At 38.7% G+C, this 20713-nt stretch overlaps 1 protein-coding gene and 4 gene segments (V, D, J or C); 1 reads left to right on the forward strand and 4 right to left on the reverse strand.

Annotated features, from left to right (window-relative positions):
• LOC121881008 overlaps positions 1-20713 on the forward strand; it is a 153383-nt gene that overhangs the window by 39626 nt on the left and 93044 nt on the right. For 16 of the 17 annotated variants that reach the window (XR_006091684.1, XR_006091691.1, XR_006091688.1 and 13 more), the window contains one exon: positions 18182-18280. Coding sequence is in view for 8 of the 17 variants with exons in the window: in XM_042388666.1 (XP_042244600.1) it covers positions 18182-18280 (99 nt within the window). In the remaining 9 variants the exon portion in view is untranslated. Of the gene's footprint in view, positions 1-14838; positions 15032-18181; positions 18281-20713 lie in introns of those variants that run through there. The other variant, XM_042388669.1, reaches the window with a different exon arrangement.
• On the reverse strand, positions 2285-9246 carry LOC121881017. The segment is given in 2 exon segments: positions 2285-3337; positions 9183-9246. Coding segments are annotated over 2 exon segments (393 nt in total).
• LOC121881025 lies at positions 10376-11481 on the reverse strand. The segment is given in 2 exon segments: positions 10376-10999; positions 11154-11481. Coding segments are annotated over 2 exon segments (372 nt in total).
• Positions 16153-16812, reverse strand: LOC121881019. The segment is given in 2 exon segments: positions 16153-16573; positions 16728-16812. Coding segments are annotated over 2 exon segments (393 nt in total).
• Positions 17027-18170, reverse strand: LOC121881023. The segment is given in 2 exon segments: positions 17027-17385; positions 17548-18170. Coding segments are annotated over 2 exon segments (381 nt in total).

The following is a 20713-nucleotide window of genomic DNA, read 5'->3' on the forward strand; positions in this document are numbered from 1 at the left end:
CCTCTTGACATTATAACCACCACCCTCACCACTACACACCACTGGCTGAGTATAAAAGTCCCATTAAAGATATACTGCCTCCTTATGACAGACTGTTAACTTTCTCATTCCCAAGAACAAGAAAATGAACAATTTTCATTAGTAAATCTTTCTGTGTTAAATTCTGATATGACTGCAGGACATAAATTTTACAATGTTGTGAGTCCAGATATATCAAGTCTACATTATTTATTGTTGTCAAGACATTTGTGAGAGAAACACTGCACCCTCATGGATGTGATAGTAATAACATCAAATCCAGGATCTCATGATGAACCAGCTGGCTGATGTGAGTCGTTCAGTGTGTCTCTGCTTTGCGTTATAGACACTGATGTCTTCAATTAGCTGTCAAACCAGCAGTTGGATATTGGTGCAGCTGTTAAAGTCACCTGTATCACTGTGTTGACTCACAGCACAAAAATACACAAATCCAGTCCGATAATCCTTCTTTTTTGCTGGAAATTTCATATTTATGTGGGGGATTTGGGGTCGTGAAAACGTTTCGCTTCATCTCTTCTCCTGGCTGCTGTCTGTACCAGTACATGTGCCAATATGAGCCTTAGTGTGACTGCAGTTCATTGTTGCAGACTGACTCACGTTCCTCCACAGCAGAGGGATCAGTGTGACATCACTCCCATTAATTAGACCTGTGAAGGTAAAAGAAAAAAAAAAAGTTACAGAACCACCAGTGAGTCCTCTGTTTTCAGTCAGAACATAAAATCTTTAATATGTCTTTAAAGCTAAAGTGACAGCTTCTCCTTTCAATCCTCGGTCTCATGATGTACAGTACCTACAATACAGAGCAGAGCTGCAGAGAGTTTGATCATACCAGCTGGGATCATTATTGTGTTCTGAGTAAAATGAAAATGAGAGACACTCAGTCTGTGTGATGGAAGGTGTGACGTTACAACAGAGTTTATTTCTGTGTTGTAAGTTACAGGTGAGAGTGTGGCTGTATTGTGAGTTGTTGTGTGTTGTACTTGAGGTCCTCCTACAGTACAGCAGATAAATACAGTTGGTAACAGCTTGCTGGGGTTTTTGTTCAGCTGTCAAGTGCATCTGCATCACTGTGTTGACTCACAGCACAGAAATCAAGCCTTTATCTTCTGGCAGCAGATTCTTCACTGTGAATGTCCCACTAGCAGCATCAGGCTTAGTAGCTGAGAATCTCTCTTTGCTGAAATTTCCAAAGTCGTGATTTTCTCTGCCGAATGCTGTGAACACAATGAGTTTCATTGCTTCTCTTGGCAGCTGTCTGTACCAGTACATCTGGCTGTAGGTATCATCCTTGGTGTGGTTGCAGGACATTGTTGCACTTTCACCTTTGTTTTTCCACAGTATGGAGGTCTGGGTGACATCACTCCCATCAACTAGGCATGTGTGTAAAACAATAAAAGTTACCACTAATGACCATTTTAACTCACATACAGTAGAGTATTTTACAACCGTTGTCACTGTCTGCTGACATCCCCAAAATAAAAGTATTAGTTGTAATGCAGAGATCATTGTACCTGGTCTGGATGATAATTTAGTGATTCAAACTGTTTGACTCTCAGTTGAATAGTGTCGTATCATGATGAAATGCTCATATCATGTTAGTGTTTGTTCCAAAGTAGAAACAGTAAGAAGCTGAGGAGACCATGTTTGATAATGTCCATGTTCTAAAGCTCCAAGTCTCATATATACTGTAACTGTCAATGTATTTACAGAGATATAAAGAGTTACAGGTGGGAGTGTCTCTGCAGTGTGATGTTCTGTGAGCTGCTGTATCAAACTCCACATCAAAGTGTAACTGGGAGTGTTTGTGGTGTTCGAGGTCCCCCTACAGTACAGGAGAGAGAGATGTACAGTACAGGAGATAAATTGAGTTGATAGCAGTTGATCCAACAGTGCACTGAGGTTTTTGTTCAGCTGTCAAGTGCATCTGTATCACTGTGTTGACTCACAGCACAGAAATACAAGCCTTTATCTTCTGGCAGCAGATTCTTCACTGTGAATGTCCCACTCGCAGCATCAGGCTTAGTAGCTGAGAATCTCTCTTTGCTGAAATTTCCAAAGTCGTGATTTTCTCTGCCGAATGCTGTGAACACAATGAGTTTCATTGCTTCTCCTGGCAGCTGTCTGTACCAGTACATCTGGCTGTAGGCAGCATCCTTGGTGTGGTTGCAGGACATTGTTGCACTTTCATCCTTATTTTTCCACAGTATGGAGGTCTGGGTGACATCACTCCCAACAAGTAGACCTGTGTGTGAAACAGTAAAAGTTACCTCAAGTGAATATTTTAACTCACATACAGTAGAGTATTTTACAACCGTTGTCATTGTCTGCTCTCATTCCCGAAATAAAAGTTTTAGTTGTAATGCAGAGATCATTGTACTCAGTCTGGATGATAATTTAGTGATTCAAACTGTTTGACTCTCAGTTGAATAGTGCCGTATCATGATGAAATGCTCATATCATGTTAGTGTTTTGCAGGTGTCCAAATGTAAATATTCCATCTAATTGTAAATTGTTTGACATGTATAAATAGTTTTACTGATGTAAAGCATAATAGTGGATTGTATTAATTTGCCATGATTGATATTTTTGGTTATCAGTCAACATTCCTATTTCTATCATGATATTGATTTCAGCCCCAGATCTCACTGTACTTTACCTTTGTTCCAAAGTAGAAATAGTAAGAAGCTGAGGAGACCATGTTTGATAATGTCCATGTTGTAAAGCACCAAGTCTCATATATACTGTAACTGTCAATGTAATTACAGAGATATAAAGAGTTACAGGTGGGAGTGTCTCTGCAGTGTGATGTTCTGTGAGCTGCTGTATCAAACTCCACATCAAAGTGTAACTGGGAGTGTTTGTGGTGCTCGAGGTCCCCCTACAGTACAGGAGAGAGAGATGTACAGTACAGGAGATAAATTGAGTTGGTAGCAGTTGTTCCAACAGTGCACTGAGGTTTTTGTTCAGCTGTCAAGTGCATCTGTATCACTGTGCTCACTGACAGCACAGAAATACAAGCCTTTATCTCCTGGTTCCAGATTCTTCACTGTGAATGTCCCACTAGCAGCGTCAGGCTTAGTAGCTGAGAATCTCCCATTTTTGAAGTCTAGTTCAAAGTCAGGTTTGCTGTTTGGAACAGTGAACACAATTTGTTTCATTGCTTCTCCTGGCAGCTGTCTGTACCAGTACATCTGGAAATAGCTAGCATCCTTGGTGTGGTTGCAGTGTATTGTTGCATTTTCATCCTTGAATTTCCACGGTATGGAAGTCTGAGTGACATCACTCCCATCAACTAGACCTGTGTGTAAAACAGTAAAAGTTAGCACCAGTGAACATTTTAACTCACATACAGTAGCCCTATAGACTAGTAGACCATTAAATTGATGTTCAACATTTGCTTGTTATACTTAATAATAAAGGTTAAAGGCTATAATGTAGTGGGTTGATCTCACCTTCTATCCAGAGCAGAAGTGTCAACAAGCTTAGGAAACTATGTTTGATGATGTCCATGTTGTAGAAGTCAGAGACTGAAAGAGGTCTAATCTAACTGTCGGTGTAGTTACAGAGATCTAAAAGGTTCCAGGTGGGTGTTTCATAGTTGATGTTCTCTGATGCTGTTAGCTGCTGTGTAATCCACGTGATGAATCAAAGTGTAACTGGGAGTGTTTGTGGTGCTCGAGGTCCCCCTACAGTACAGGAGAGAGAGATGTACAGTACAGGAGATAAATTGAGTTGGTAGCAGTTGTTCCAACAGTGCACTGAGGTTTTTGTTCAGCTGTCAAGTGCATCTGTATCACTGTGCTTCACTAGCAGCACAGAAATACACTGCTCTGTCCTCAGATCGACTCAGCTTTGGAATATGAAGAGATGACAGACTTCTCCCATCACCACTCACATTATGAGTCTCTTTGAATTTATCCTCAACAGCTGGAGAAGAGTATCGTACAAAACCGACAAGAGCCATATCACTTTTCCCAGCAGACTGTTTGTACCACTGGATTATTTCAAAATTAGTGTTTGAATGGCTGCAGTTTATCAGGATTTCTTCACCAAGATCTTTGATCATGGCTGCTGGAGTCTGAAGAACACTGTTCTTTGAGAGTTCTGCAGAAAAAAATGTGAAACAAACTTTAGTGGAGAGAAAAACCTGCAGTGAACATATTTAGAACCATATGTCATAAGTTAATGTAATATTACCTGTTAAACAGAACGGCAGAGCTGCTAAATGTATGAGGAGTCTGATCATGATCCAAATGCAGATGAAAACAAAAAAATAATGTCAAGTGCAAACTGAACAGAGCTGTCTGGATGTAAAGGAGGAGGAGGAGTCGGTTAATACAGGAAGAGGCGGCTTTAATGCTGATATCAGTGATTTCCTGCTACAGGCTGCAGTTAGATGCAGGTGTGCTCTTCTTCAGTGTAAAGTGATGAGAGAGGGTTTTTGTAGAGGCAAGAAGGTAATTGTGTCACTGTGCCTACTAGCTGCACAGTAATACATGCCACTGTCCTCTGACTCTCTGAGTTTTAGTACATGAAGTTGAGATTTCACTGAACCATCTCCAGTCACATTGAAATGTTGTTTGAATTGGTCCTCAATAGTTGGGTTAGTACGCACAGTATATCCAATGAGTTTAAGGTTAGAGTTTCCCGTCGACTGCTGATACCACAATATTGTATTGTATGAACTGATTGAATGGCTGCAGTTGATTGTCTCTGAACTGTCAGCACTTCCTAATATTGATGATGGAACTTGAAGGACTTTAGTGCTCAGTGAACAACCTGCATTTAAGAAAGAAAAAATATTAAGAAAACAGAAATTGTTATGAAATATTTATCTTTTAGAAAACAGTTCTAATTTCTACCTACAGGAAAGTGAGAGAAGCAGCAGAGTGATGCTGTTGAGGTTTCTGATCATGATGTCCTCCTCTTTGTCTCCACATTGACTGACAGACTGAACAGATGTTGAGGGACAAACTCAGAGGGGAGGAGACAGAGATTTGGATTATGTGAGCAAGTTTCTGGTTGCTGTCGTGCTGTGATGAAAATTTTTAATTCATGGAACACCTTCCTCGTGACAATGTATTTTGTATGATGTTAATCGATTGGCAGACAATTAATCAACTCCTATTCTGATAGTGTAGCTCTGATAGATATATTAAGCTAAAACACCAAACATTTGCTGGTTCCAGCTGGTTTGATCAAACAAGCAATTCAAAGATGTTCACTTTGCTCTGTTATTGGTGGTGGGTATATTTTCACTATTCTGACATGTATTTTAAACAAATAATGAAGTGAAAAGAATAACGAATCAATCGATAAATAATGAACATAATACTCAAAACCTAGGTGTACAGTAATATAATTTATTGTATATTTTCTTGTTATGAAATATTTTGAAATGTAAACTTTTGTTGAGCACAGCTGCTTGGAGTTTCTTGCGTTCCCTGTTTAAGTATTTTCATGTCATATCCAAGTTTTCTGTCTTGTCATTAATTCTTGGTCTTTAAAATGCTCTTTATTCCTTTCTCCTCTCTCTCTCTAATTTATTGTTGAAGTGATTTTCATCTTTTGTTTTGTCACAGTGTCTGTAATGATTGTGAACACAGTAATTCAGTGTCAGACTAAGTCATGTGTCTGTGGTTTTTGTTCAGCCTGACAAGTATCTGCATCACAGTGTGTGTGCTGCTGGCGGCACAGTAATACACTCCGCTGTCCTCTGGTTGCACATTTTTCACTGTGAAAGATCCCGTCTCAGCCTCAGTCTTTATAGCTGAGAATTTGTCCTGGCTAAAATTTCCAAAGTCATGCTGGCTGCTGAAAGGCACCGTGTAGACGATCTGTTTCATAGTCTCTCCTGGTAACTGTTGATACCAATACATCTGAAAGAAACTGCCACCAAGGTTGTGACTGCAGTCCATGTGAGCAGAGTGACCCGTCTCTACAAGTAACCTTGAGGTCTGGTTGACCTTCCTACCACCTGGAAACAAACCATAATCTATTTTCAGTTACATTGTACTTTTCAGAAATGAAAACTAATGCAAAGATGTTAGCAGAAGTATAATACCTGCAGTACAGAGCAGAGACACAGTGAAGATGAGAGCTGAGATCATTTTGAATCACTGAACACTGTTACAGCACAGTGAGACATTCAACAAAGCAGCTGATGGCAGAATCACATCATCTGTCCAGTCACATGATGGAGTCCTCTGTACAAAAGGTGTCGTTACTGTGAGACAACACACATCTGTGATACTTGTCAGTTAACATTCAGCCATTTGTCTTGATCACCTTCTGCTGGTAGTCAGACAACATGACACAGTGTGATAAAAACATGTTTGATGGTGCTTGGGTCCTGTTGCTTCCAGGTGCAAGTCACCATCTTTGACAGTAAAAACAGAGGTGATCGTAGCTTATAGATAAAATGTTAGTTGTTCAAGATTCAGGCAGTTGTCTTTCATAAAAAATCATCATAACCATCATAACCTCTGAAAAGTATGTATGAAACTTGAAATTTTTGAATTAAAGGCTCATAAAAATGATTCAAAAAGAAGAAAGAGAAACATCAGCCTGAATTTAATATGAAGAATAATTTCAAACTGTGATAATACAACTTTAGGAAGGAATATATAAAATTATTTGTATTTTAGTGGGATTATATTGAGTACATACAGGGCTTCCTTTTCTGAAGTCATTACCCTTCATTCCAAATATATAATAACACTATCAATGCTGTGAGACAGCCACATGTTGTGAGACACTGCAGTGTAACACTTAAACTGCACAGACACTGTTATCATAAGTAATGGAAATAACACTGAACACCAACCAAAATCTAAAAGTGCAATTAGTGTGCATGTCTAGAGCTCCCTCTGCTGATAATTATAGACACTGATGTCTTCAATTAGCTGTCAAACCAGCAGTTGGATATTTGTGCAGCTGTTAAAGTCACCTGTATCACTGTGTTGACTCACAGCACAAAAATACACAAATCCAGTCCGATAATCCTTCTTTTTTGCTGGAAATTTCATATTTATGTGGGGGATTTGGGGTCGTGAAAACGTTTCGCTTCATCTCTTCTCCTGGCTGCTGTCTGTACCAGTACATGTGCCAATATGAGCCTTAGTGTGACTGCAGTTCATTGTTGCAGACTGACTCACGTTCCTCCACAGCAGAGGGATCAGTGTGACATCACTCCCATTAATTAGACCTGTGAAGGTAAAAGAAAAAAAAAAAGTTACAGAACCACCAGTGAGTCCTCTGTTTTCAGTCAGAACATAAAATCTTTAATATGTCTTTAAAGCTAAAGTGACAGCTTCTCTGTATTGTACAGTACCTACAATACAGAGCAGAGCTGCAGAGAGTTTGATCAGACCAGCTGGGATCATTATTGTGTTCTGAGTAAAATGAAAATGAGAGACACTCAGTCTGTGTGATGGAAGGTGTGACGTTACAACAGAGTTTATTTCTGTGTTGTAAGTTACAGGTGAGAGTGTGGCTGTATTGTGAGTTGTTGTGTGTTGTACTTGAGGTCCTCCTACAGTACAACAGATAAATACAGTTGGTAACAGCTTGCTGAGGTTTTTGTTCAGCTGTCAAGTGCATCTGTATCACTGTGTTGACTCACAGCACAGAAATACAAGCCTTTATCTTCTGGCAGCAGATTCTTCACTGTGAATGTCCCACTAGCAGCATCAGGCTTAGTAGCTGAGAATCTCTCTTTGCTGAAATTTCCAAAGTCGTGATTTTCTCTGCCGAATGCTGTGAACACAATGAGTTTCATTGCTTCTCTTGGCAGCTGTCTGTACCAGTACATCTGGCTGTAGGCAGCATCCTTGGTGTGGTTGCAGGACATTGTAGCACTTTCATCCTTGTTTTTCCACAGTATGGACGTCTGGGTGATATCACTCCCAACAACTAGACCTGTGTGTGAAACAGTAAAAGTTACCTCAAGTGAATATTTTAACTCACATACAGTAGAGTATTTTACAACCGTTGTCATTGTCTGCTTTCATTCCCGAAATTAAAGTTTTAGTTGTAATGCAGAGATCATTGTACTCAGTCTGGATGATAATTTAGTGATTCAAACTGTTTGACTCTCAGTTGAATAGTGTCGTATCATGATGAAATGCTCATATCATGTTAGTGTTTTGCAGGTGTCCAAATGTAAATATTCCATCTAATTGTAAATTGTTTGACATGTATAAATAGTTTTACTGATGTAAAGCATAATAGTGGATTGTATTAATTTGCCATGATTGATATTTTTAGTTATCAGTCAACATTCCTATTTCTATCATGATATTGATTTCAACCATATTTCTCAGCCCCAGATCTCACTGTACTTTACCTTTGTTCCAAAGTAGAAATAGTAAGAAGCTGAGGAGACCATGTTTGATAATGTCCATGTTGTAAAGCACCAAGTCTCATATATACTGTAACTGTCAATGTAATTACAGAGATATAAAGAGTTACAGGTGGGAGTGTCTCTGCAGTGTGATGTTCTGTGAGCTGCTGTATCAAACTCCACATCAAAGTGTAACTGGGAGTGTTTGTGGTGCTTGAGGTCCCCCTACAGTACAGGAGAGAGAGATGTACAGTACAGGAGATAAATTGAGTTGGTAGCAGTTGTTCCAACAGTGCACTGAGGTTTTTGTTCAGCTGTCAAGTGCATCTGTATCACTGTGCTTACTGACAGCACAGAAATACAAGCCTTTATCTCCTGGTTCCAGATTCTTCACTGTGAATGTCCCACTGGCAAAGTCAGGCTTAGTGGCTGAGAATCTCTCTTTTCTGAAGTCTGGTTCAAAGTCAGGTTTGCTGTTTGCAACAGTGAACACAATTTGTTTCATTGCTTCTCCTGGCAGCTGTCTGTACCAGTACATCTGGTTGTAGTTAACATCCTTGGTGTGGTTGCAATGTATTGTTGCATTTTCATCCATGAATTTCCACAGTATGGAGGTCTGAGTGACATCACTCCCATCAACTAGACCTGTGTGTAAAACAGTAAAAGTTAGCACCAGTGAACATTTTAACTCACATACAGTAGCCCTATAGACTAGTAGACCATTAAATTGATGTTCAACATTTGCTTGTTATACGTAATAATAAAGGTTAAAGGCTATAATGTAGTGGGTTGATCTCACCTTTTATCCAGAGCAGAAGTGTTAACAAGCTTAGGAAACCATGTTTGATGATGTCCATGTTGTAGAAGTCAGAGACTGAAAGAGGTCTAATCTAACTGTCAGTGTAGTTACAGAGATCTAAAAGGTTCCAGGTGGGTGTTTCATAGTTGATGTTCTCTGATGCTGTTAGCTGCTGTGTAATCCACGTGATGAATCAAAGTGTAACTGGGAGTGTTTGTGGTGCTCGAGGTCCCCCTACAGTACAGGAGAGAGAGATGTACAGTACAGGAGATAAATTGAGTTGGTAGCAGTTGTTCCAACAGTGCACTGAGGTTTTTGTTCAGCTGTCAAGTGCATCTGTATCACTGTGCTGAAACACCTTCACAATGTATTTTATATGGTGTTAATTGATTGGCAGACAATTAATCAACTCCTACTCTGATGGTGAAATCATATATTAAGCTAAAACACCAAACATTTGCTGGTTCCAGCTGGTTTGATCAAACAAGCAGTTCAAAGATGTTCACTTTGCTCTGTTATTGGTGGTGGGTATATTTTCACTATTCTGACATGTATTTTAAATAAATGATGAACATAATACTCAAAACCTAGGTGTACAGTAATATAATTTATTGTATATTTTCTTGTTATCAAATGTTTTGAAATGTAAACATTTGTTGAGCACAGCTGCTTGGAGTTTCTTGTGTTCCCTGTTTCAGTATTTTCATGTCCCTTTTATATCCGAGTTATCTGTCTTCTCATTAATTCTTGGTCTTTAAAATGCTCTTTATTCCTTTCTCCTCTCTAATCTGATGTTGAAGTGATTTTCATCTTTTTCAGTTTTTTATGTTGTTAAAGTGTTTGTAATGATTGTGAATACAGTAACTCAGTCTTGTGTCTTGTGGTTTCCAGTCTAATAATCATTCTTCTTTGCTGGAAATTTGGCCTCACTGAAGTCACTTTCATATGTATGTGTGGGATTTGGGGTCATGAAATATGAATATGAACTGCACTTAGTGTGACTGCAGTTCATTGTTGCAGACTGACTCACGTTCCTCCACAGCAGAGGGATCAGTGTGACATCACTCCCATTAATTAGACCTGTGGAGGTAAAAAAAAAAAAAAAAAAAAGCGTTACAGAACCACCAGTGAGTCCTCTGTTTTCAGTCAGAACATGAAATCATTAATATGTCTTTAAAGTTAAAGTGACAGCTTCTCCTTTCAATCCTCGGCCTCATGATGTACAGTACCTACAATACAGAGCAGAGCTGCAGAGAGTTTGATCAGACCAGCTGGGATCATTATTGTGTTCTGAGTAAAATGAAAATGAGAGACACTCAGTCTGTGTGATGGAAGGTGTGACGTTACAACAGAGTTTATTTCTGTGTTGTAAGTTACAGGTGGGAGTGTGGCTGTATTGTGAGTTGTTGTGTGTTGTACTTGAGGTCCTCCTACAGTACAGCAGATAAATACAGTTGGTAACAGCTTGCTGAGGTTTTTGTTCAGCTGTCAAGTGCATCTGTATCACTGTGCTTCACTGACAGCACAGAAATACAAGCCTTTATCTCCTGGTTCCAGATTCTTCACTGTGAATGTCCCACTAGCAAAGTTAGGCTTAGTAGCTGAGAATCTCCCATTTCTGAAGTCTGGTTCAAAGTCAGGTTTGCTGTTTGGATCAGTGAACACAATTTGTTTCATTGTTTCTCCTGGCAGCTGTCTGTACCAGTACATCTGGTTGTAGCTAAAATCCTTGGTGTGGTTGCAGGACATTGTTGCATTTTCATCCATGAATTTCCATATTATTGAGGTCTGAGTGACATCACTCCCATCAACTAGACCTGTGTGTAAAACAGTAAAAGTTAGCACCAGTGAACATTTTAACTCACATACAGTAGCCCTATAGACTAGTAGACCATTAAATTGATGTTCAACATTTGCTTGTTATACGTAATAATAAAGGTTAAAGGCTATAATGTAGTGGGTTGATCTCACCTTTTATCCAGAGCAGAAGTGTTAACAAGCTTAGGAAACCATGTTTGATGATGTCCATGTTGTAGAAGTCAGAGACTGAAAGAGGTCTAATCTAACTGTCAGTGTAGTTACAGAGATCTAAAAGGTTCCAGGTGGGTGTTTCATAGTTGATGTTCTCTGATGCTGTTAGCTGCTGTGTAATCCACGTGATGAATCAAAGTGTAACTGGGAGTGTTTGTGGTGCTCGAGGTCCCCCTACAGTACAGGAGAGAGAGATGTACAGTACAGGAGAGAGAGATGTACAGTACAGGAGATAAATTGAGTTGGTAGCAGTTGTTCCAACAGTGCACTGAGGTTTTTGTTCAGCTGTCAAGTGCATCTGTATCACTGTGCTCACTGACAGCACAGAAATACAAGCCTTTATCTTTTGGTTCCAGATTCTTCACTGTGAATGTCCCACTAGCAGCATCAGGCTTAGTAGCTGAGAATCTCTCTTTGCTGAAATTTCCAAAGTCGTGATTTTCTCTGCCGAATGCTGTGAACACAATGATAAAATCCTTGGTGTGGTTGCAGGACATTGTTGCTTCTTCATCCTTGTTTTTCCATAGTATCGAGATCTGGGTGACATCACTCCCATCAACTAGGCCTGTGTGTAAAACAGAAAAAGTTACCACTAATTGATTAATGAATTAATTTAACTTAAACAATGACATTTGTCATCGTCTGCTTTCATCATTTAAATAAAAGTTTAAGACAGTAATGCAGTGACATGATTTACTGTATTTAACCTTTTATCCGGAGAAAACATACCAATAAGCTGAGGAGACCATTTTTGACGATGTCCATGTTCTGGAGTCTCATATATGACTGTCAGTGCACTGTAGTTAGACAACAGAGATATGACGAGCTGCAGCTGGGTGTGTCACTGAGGTGTGTGACGTTCTCTGACACTGTAAACTGCTGTATAAAATCTACATTGTCAGTTTCGTGTAGATGTGTGGATATAAGTGTTGCTGGAGGTTCCCCTACATTCAGATCAGTCCCACCGACGAGCTGAGGAGGCCTAATTGATAATGTGTGGTGATGAGTCCAACACATTTAAAAAATGATGAGGCTGCACTTATAATATGAAGCAGTGATGAAAAATGTTAACATTTTATCAGTTCTAATATTAAATAAACTGTTTCAGTTAAATTCTAAAAAGATGTCTTTATTAACATTTATGTACTGTATGAAAGAGAAAGAGAGCTTTGAGTCATCATAGTGGTCTTCTTAATATGAGATCCAGCCACAGTAAACATGCTGAATGACTGAGGCTGTTTTTTATAAAGGGAGGTGGGAAGTTAAAGGCGTTGCTCCACAGAAAGGACCTCCCATTAAAATCACTGATCTCATTCACAAGATAGACCAACATTGGTTAGAGTGGTTTATTCCAGGTGCAAAGAGGCTGTGAGCTGTAACACAAAGATTAAAAATGTGATGAGGTTTTTGTACTGAGGAGCAGTGATATGTAGCACTGTGGAAACTAGCAGCACAGAAGTAAACTGCACTGCTGTTCAGTCTCAGTCCTTCAATTATTAATGTGCAGGTTTGGTCTTTATTTGCACTCCCTTCGATCTTCACACCCATTCCAGTCTCTGGGTTAGCAGTGGTCACTGACATGTATCCCAGGAACTGTAGTTGTCCGTTTGACTGCTTGTACCAGAGGATCCGGTTATAGCTCTGAATACTGTGTGAACAGCTGATTTTAGCAGTTTCTCCTGTATTGTTGTACATGTGAGCTGGAGTCTGGTAGACTTGGTCACTGAGAGAGGAACCTGTAGAAAAGGCATCAACAAAAACAACACATCATATAAGAATAAACACTGGTGAATACAGTAATGTCACTAAGTTCAATAAAGCTTAAATAGCAGCACTGTATAATATAAAATATTTGATGACATTACCTGAAAAGAGAATAATATTTAAAGTAATTTGTAGGAAAAGGATGATCATGTTGTTTGGTAATAATTTTACTGTTGCTATGATTAGCAGTGTATCAGCAGATATACTGATTATTTCCAACCTCCTCTTTGCACAAACCTTCCATCTGCAAGTAAACATGTACATGGGTGGTGTCATAATGTTTCCTCCTCTTGACATTATAACCACCACCATCACCACTACACACCACTGGCTGAGTATAAATGCCCCTTTAAAGATATACTGCCTCCTTATGACAGACTGTTAACTTTCTCATTCCCAAGAACAAGAACAAATGAACAATTTTCTTCAGTAAATCTTTCTGTGTTAAATTCTGATATGACTGCAGGACTTATATTTTGCAATGTTGTGAGTCCAGATACATCAAGTCTACATTATTTGTTGTTGTCAAGACAAGATATTTGTGATTTAAATTCCACATTTTCCTAAATAGTTAAAAAACACACATTAAGATCTGTGGAGAAACACTGCACCCTCATGGATGTAATAGTAATAACATCAAATCCAGGATCTCATGATGAACCAGCTGGCTGATGTGAGTCGTTCAGTGCGTCTTTGCTTTGTGTTATCAGCAGGTGAATGATTGTGATTGTGTAACTGGTTTCATCAGAGAAGGTTTTTGTCAAACACAGAGGGTTTGTGCAGCACTGTGCTTCACTAGCAGCACAGAAATACACTGCTCTGTCCTCAGATCGACTCAGCTTTGGAATATGAAGAGATGACAGACTTCTACCATCACCACTCACATTATGAGTCTCTTTGAATTTATCTTCAACAACTAGAGAAGTGAGTCGTGCATAACCAACAAGAGCCATATCACTTTTCCCAGCAGACTGTTTGTACCACTGGATCATATTAAAATTAGTGTTTGAATGGCTGCAGTTTATCAGGATTTCTTCACCAAGATCTTTGATCATGGCTGCTGGAGTCTGATGAACACTATTCTTTGAGAGTTCTGCAGAAAAAAATGTGAAACAAACAACTTTAGTGGAGAGAAAAACCTGCAGTGAACATATTTAGAACCATATGTCATAAGTTAATGTAATATTACCTGTTAAACAGAACGGCAGAGCTGCTAAATGTATGAGGAGTCTGATCATGATCCAAATGCAGATGAAAACAAAACAATAATGTCAAGTTCAAACTGAATAGAGCTGTCTGGATGTAAAGGAGGAGGAGGAGTCGACATAATGGACGTCACATCTTTTCATCAGTGGATTTATACAGTCTACTGTTGTGTTGGTTAATACAGGAAGAGGCGGCTTTAATGCTGATATCAGCATTTCCTGCTACAGGCTGCAGTTAGATGCAGGTGTGCTCTTCTTCAGTGTAAAGTGATGAGAGAGGGTTTTTGTAGAGGCAAGAGGGTAATTGTGTCACTGTGCCTACTAGCTGCACAGTAATACATGCCACCGTCCTCTGACTCTCTGAGTTTTAGTACATGAAGTTGAGATTTCACTGAACCATCTCCAGTCACATTGAAATGTTGTTTGAATTGATCCTCAATGGTTGGGTTAGTACGCACAGTATATCCAATGAGGTTAAGGTCAGAGTTGCCCGTCGACTGCTGATACCACAATATTGTATAGTATCCACTGATTGAATGGTTGCAGTTGATTATCTTTGAACTGTCAGCACTTCCTAATATTGATGATGGAACTTGAAGGACTTTAGTGCTCAGTGAACAACCTGCATTTAAGAAAGAAAAAATATTAAGAAAACAGAAATGTTTATAAAATATTTATCTTTTAGAAAACAGTTCTAATTTCTACCTACAGGAAAGTGAGAGAAGCAGCAGAGTGATGCTGTTGAGGTTTCTGATCATGATGTCCTCCTCTTTGTCTCCACATTGACTGACAGACTGAACAGATGTTGAGGGACAAACTCAGAGGGGAGGAGACAGTGATTTGGATTATGTGAGCAAGTCTCTGGTTGCTGTGGTGTAAAATTTCAATTCATGGAACACTTTCCACGTGACAATTAATTTTATATTGTATTTATCGATCGGGAGACAATTAATCAACTCCTATTCTGATAGTGAAATAATATATCAAGCTAAAACGCTGGTTGGATCAAACAAGTAATTGGAAGATGATAACTTTGCTCTGTTTTTGGTGGTGGGTATATTTTCACTATTCTGACATGTATTTTAAATAAATATTGAACTGAATGAATGAATCAATAAATAATGAACATAATACTCAAAACCTTGCTGTACAGTAATATAATTTATTGTATATTTTCTTGTTATCAAATATTTTAAAATGCAAACATTTGTCGAGCGCAGCTGCTTGGAGTTTCTTGTGTTCCCTGTTTCAGTATTTTCATGTCCCTTTTATATCCGAGTTATGTGTCTTCTCATTAATTCTTGGTCTTTTAAATGCGCTTTATTCCTTTCTCCTCTCTAATCTGATGTTGAAGTGATTTTCATATTTTTTCAGTTTATCTTGTTGTTACAGTGTCTGTAATGATTGTGAATACAGTAACTCAGTCTTGTGTCTTGTGGTTTCCAGTCTAATAATTGTTCTTTGCTGAAGTCACTTTCATATGTATGTGTGGGATTTGGGGTCATGAAAACGTTTTGCTTCATCCTTTCTCCTGGCTGCTGTCTGTACCAGTACATGTGCCAATATGAACTGCACTTAGTGTGACTGCAGTTCATTGTTGCAGACTGACTCATGTTCCTCCACAGCAGAGGGATCAGTGTGACATCACTCCCATTAATTAGACCTGTGGAGGTAAAAAAAAAAAAAAATAGTGTTACAGAACCACCAGTGAGTCCTCTGTATGCAGTCAGAACATAAAATCATCATTATGTCTTTAAAGCTAAAGTGACAGCTTCTCCTTTAAATCCTCTGCCTCATGATGTGCAGTACCTACAATACAGAGCAGAGCTGCAGAGAGTTTGATCAGACCAGCTGGGATCATTATTGTGTTCTGAGTAAAATGAAAATGAGAGACACTCAGTCTATGTGATGGAAGGTGTGACGTTACAACAGAGTTTATTTGTGTTGTAAGTTACAGGTGGGAGTGTGGCTGTATTGTGAGTTCTGTGTTGTACTTGAGGTCCTCCTACAGTACAACAGATAAATACAGTTGGTAACAGCTTGCTGAGGTTTTTGTTCAGCTGTCAAGTGCATCTGTATCACTGTGTTGACTCACAGCACAGAAATACAAGCCTTTATCTTTTGTTTCCAGATTCTTCACCTTGAATGTCCCACTAGCAAAGTCAGGCTTAGTGGCTGAGAATCTCTCATCTCTGAAGTCTGGTTCAAAGTCAGGTTTGCTGTTTGCAACAGTGAACACAATGAGTTTCATTGCTTCTCCTGGCAGCTGTCTGTACCAGTACATCTGGCTGTAGCTAACATCCTTGGTGTGGTTGCAGTCTATTGTTGCATTTTCACCCTTGAATTTCCACAGTATGGAAGTCTGAGTGACATCACTCCCATCAACTAGACCTGTGTGTGAAACAGTAAAAGTTAGCACCAGTGAACATTTTAACTCACATACAGTAGCCCTGTAGACTAGTAGACCATTAAATTGATGTTCAACATTTGCTTGTTATACGTAATAATAAAGGTTAAAGGCTATAATGTAGTGGGTTGATCTCACCTTTTATCCAGAGCAGAAGTGTTAACAAGCTTAGGAAACCATGTTTGATGATGTCCATGTTGTAGAAGTCAGAGACTGAAAGAGGTCTAATCTAACTGTCAGTGTAGTTACAGAGATCTAAAAGGTTCCAGGTGGGTGTTTCATAGTTGATGTTCTCTGATGCTGTTAGCTGCTGTGTAATCCACGTGATGAATCAAAGTGTAACTGGGAGTGTTTGTGGTGCTCGAGGTCCCCCTACAGTACAGGAGAGAGAGATGTACAGTACAGGAGATAAATTGAGTGGGTAGCAGTTGTTCCAACAGTGCACTAAGGTTTTTGTTCAGCTGTCAAGTGCATCTGTATCACTGTGCTTCACTGACAGCACAGAAATACAAGCCTTTATCTCCTGACACCAGATTCTTCACTGTGAATGTCCCACTAGCAGCGTCAAGCTTAGTAGCTGAGAATCTCTCTTTTCTGAAGTCTGGTTCAAAGTCATGATCTGTTTTTGCAGTTGTTGTAAAAACTATTAGTTTCATTGCTTCTCCTGGCAGCTGTCTGTACCAGTACATCTGGTAGTAGCTACCGCCCTTGGTGTGATTGCAGTATATTGTTGCATTTTCACCCTGGTCTTTCCACATTATGGGGTTCTGGGTCACATCACTTCCATCAATTAGACCTGTGTGTTCAACAATAAAGGATACGATAGTGAACTTTTTCTTGTTGCATTCTGACATCATATCAAAATGATATCTAGTTTAGTTAAAAGCAAAATATGAAAATAAGTGCATGTTAACTCGTGTTCGTAAACCAATCCACAGTTGATTTTATTGTAAATTACCTGTAGTCCACAGGAAGAAGACGGACAATCTGAAGAGGTCTTGTTTGATGATGATAATATCCATGTTTTCTTAGACACAAACTGCCAGAGTCTCTTATAGTTAAAGACATGAAGAGCTACAGGTGGGAGTGTCTCTGCGTTGTGATGTGATCCTGAGAGCTGCACTACACACATCTACAGTGTTGTCATTCAAAGTATTGATAGGTGTATAAATGGTAGTCGAGCGCCCTCTACTGTGCATCACTGTGATGTACTTAAACTTTCATTCTGATCAGTTACACTGACAAACAGAGATCACATTTGATGCTGTTATGTTCAGTTATGTGGTGAGTCACAGACGCAGAAGATGGACGATCCAACTGAACAAAATTTACAAAAACAATGATTGATAGTAACTTCATCTTCAATTCATCAGGAAGACACCTCCAATAGACTATTTGATCACCTGATAATCTAATTGTTCCTTTTTCACAACTGCAGACTTGGCGTAGTTATGAATTATGTCTTATTAATTGGTACCAAATTCTTATTCTACTCGTTTGTCTAATTGTGATTCAGACATTGCAGTTGAAATCAAGGTTGAGAGGATTGATCATTGATTGTATCATAGCTCTGACTGTATGCTGTGTTGCAGGTTTATCCAGCAGATGGCACCATGATTATCAGCCAGCTGAAGACTCAGCCTCTTCTCAGCAACAGCTGGAGCAGAGACAGCTGCAACTCAGAGTCCAAGGTGAGTTTTAGTCACACCTTTGCCATCATGCTAATCACATGATTAACTTGACATACTTTACATTCTTGCTTGCTAACATGACAAACGTGAACATGTTTAAATCCAGTAGCTAACATACACATCAACATGCTAACAGTCCAATGGTCTCTATACTTAGTTTAGAGATGCAGTTCAGATGAAAAGTGAGCAAAGTCTGACTGAGCTGAGCCTGACAAACTGAATCTGAGCCCCACTATTGGTCACAATGTAGGAAAGTAGTCAAAATGATTTTATTTATTTATACAACAATGTTGACTTGTGGTGTGTAAGTAGCATTACACCTTCATGGGTTCACTTATTTAACTATCAAATCTGTCTTTTTACTTTATTAGGAGGTTTTAAGAGTTGGACACAGAAAAAAGAAAATGAGATCTCATTAATATCTGTATCACAACATACCATAACAAACACCAGTGTACTGTGTATTCATCATGGTTTCCCAGAGACTTGCAGTGGGAACAAGTTCTGTTCATATTGTAATTTCACAGTTTCCAACAGAGGTCAATAAAAGTCATAGATTCCCTGATGCTCCTTAAATGCTCAGTTTTTCCTTTGCAGCGTTCATGTTCTCTGTGTGTGTTTTACTTCAGATGTATGTTGATAGATAGATGATACATTATCTGCATTTCTGCATATATAAATATTATTAAACTGACCATGTTAGAGGTTCAGTTCCTCCTGGGGACATTCAGAATAAATACAGGACACAGCTTCCCATTCACTTGAATGAGAAAGTGTGTCCAAACATTAGACTGGTACTGTATGTATGAACTGATGGTAACTGATGGTATGATGGTAAAGGGATTTTGGAGAAAACTTGTAAAGTCTGTTAAATGTGATGAAGTTATTACTGGCTGAACCTACTGAGCCTGTTCTGTTTCCCAGAGAATCATGATGATTTAACTTTCAGGTTATTAAAAGGATTTCACACATAAATCACATGTAATCAATACACTTTTATTGTAGTGTCACATACAGGGAGCTTCTCTTTTTTATTTTAACTCATTTTGATATAACCTGACATTTTGATAACCTGTGTGTGACTCGATATTCAGTTTGCACCACAAGGGGTCGTTCAACATGACAAATGAAATGTGTCGTTCAGCTGCTTGAAACTGACCATGTGGGTGCAGCTTCTTCCTCGTGTCTAGTTGCTGAAGTGTAGTAACCCAGCACCAACAAATAATCATTGAAATCTCCTCGATTACATTATATCTGCAGAAGTTTCAGTCTACTACACCAAACGTTATCTGTCCAGGTATAGTTTAGTGTTTAATATCCATGTTAAACAGAAACCTTCCAGCCTGGTAGAAGCAGCGTTCAGTTTTTATGCACCACACATCTGGAACAAACTCCCCGAAAACTGCAGGTCTGCTGCAACTCTGTTCTTTTAAATCAAGGCTGAAGACTTTTCTGTTTGCTGCTGCCATTTATTAAATCACATTTTGAGGCTTTTGATTAATATCTTTATTTTTTTATTTTCCAATTTAACACTTATGAATTGTATTAAATAAATGTATGTCTTTTTATATTGCCTTGTGTTGCTTTTACAATCTGTCTTTATGCCTTTTATACTTTATGTGAAGCACTTTGAATTGCCTTGTTGTTGAAATGTGCTATAAAAATAAACGTGCCTTGTTCTGGTATTTTTAGCTTTTGAAGTAAAGTGTTACCAAGTATTTCAACGTAAACTTTGAAATTATTCTCCTGTGTGGCTCATTCAGAATTGCAGGGCTCACACACTGCTTTAACTGGACTTAAATATTACAGAGAAAGAGAGTATGAAGCCTTTTATTTTGTGCTTCCTAACAAAAGGAAGAACAGCAACTTCTTATCATAATTCATTTTAAGGTTGTGGTTAGTGGGAGTAGATATAATTATCTTGCTCACAGATGTCAGACACACCATGTTTCTGTTAGTGTCTCTCAGACATTGTTTCCTGTTTATCTGACTCTAGTGAGCAAAAAACATGTTTTTAAAGGAAACAAATGGTGAAATGAGGAAGAAATCTTCCTTAGTTGGATTCCCACTGGGGTTTCAACTTATACCAGTTTTGATGGAGGAACGTTCAGACAGAAGCGTTTAATAAATCTCCATGATATGCTTTAAATACAGTTATGTATTGTGTCTAACTTAGTTATTCACGTGAGGATGATTTATTTGAGATTACAATCGAACACCCTGTTTTATATTTAGAATGAATTACTGTTGTTACAGGTATAGTTGTCTTTAGTCTATAATTGCAATACATTTATTTTATATCTCTATACTGCAACAAAAGAAACAAACTTTCATATGCAAATTTCTGCACCAGATCTGAGTAAACATGTGTTGTGTGTTACAACACACTCATGTTCATTCTGTAGCCTCAGTTGACACAGAAATGGCAGCTTT

The sequence above is a fragment of the Thunnus maccoyii genome, chromosome 16 (assembly GCF_910596095.1).
Source record: "Thunnus maccoyii chromosome 16, fThuMac1.1, whole genome shotgun sequence".
Classification (NCBI taxonomy): Eukaryota; Metazoa; Chordata; class Actinopteri; order Scombriformes; family Scombridae; genus Thunnus; species Thunnus maccoyii.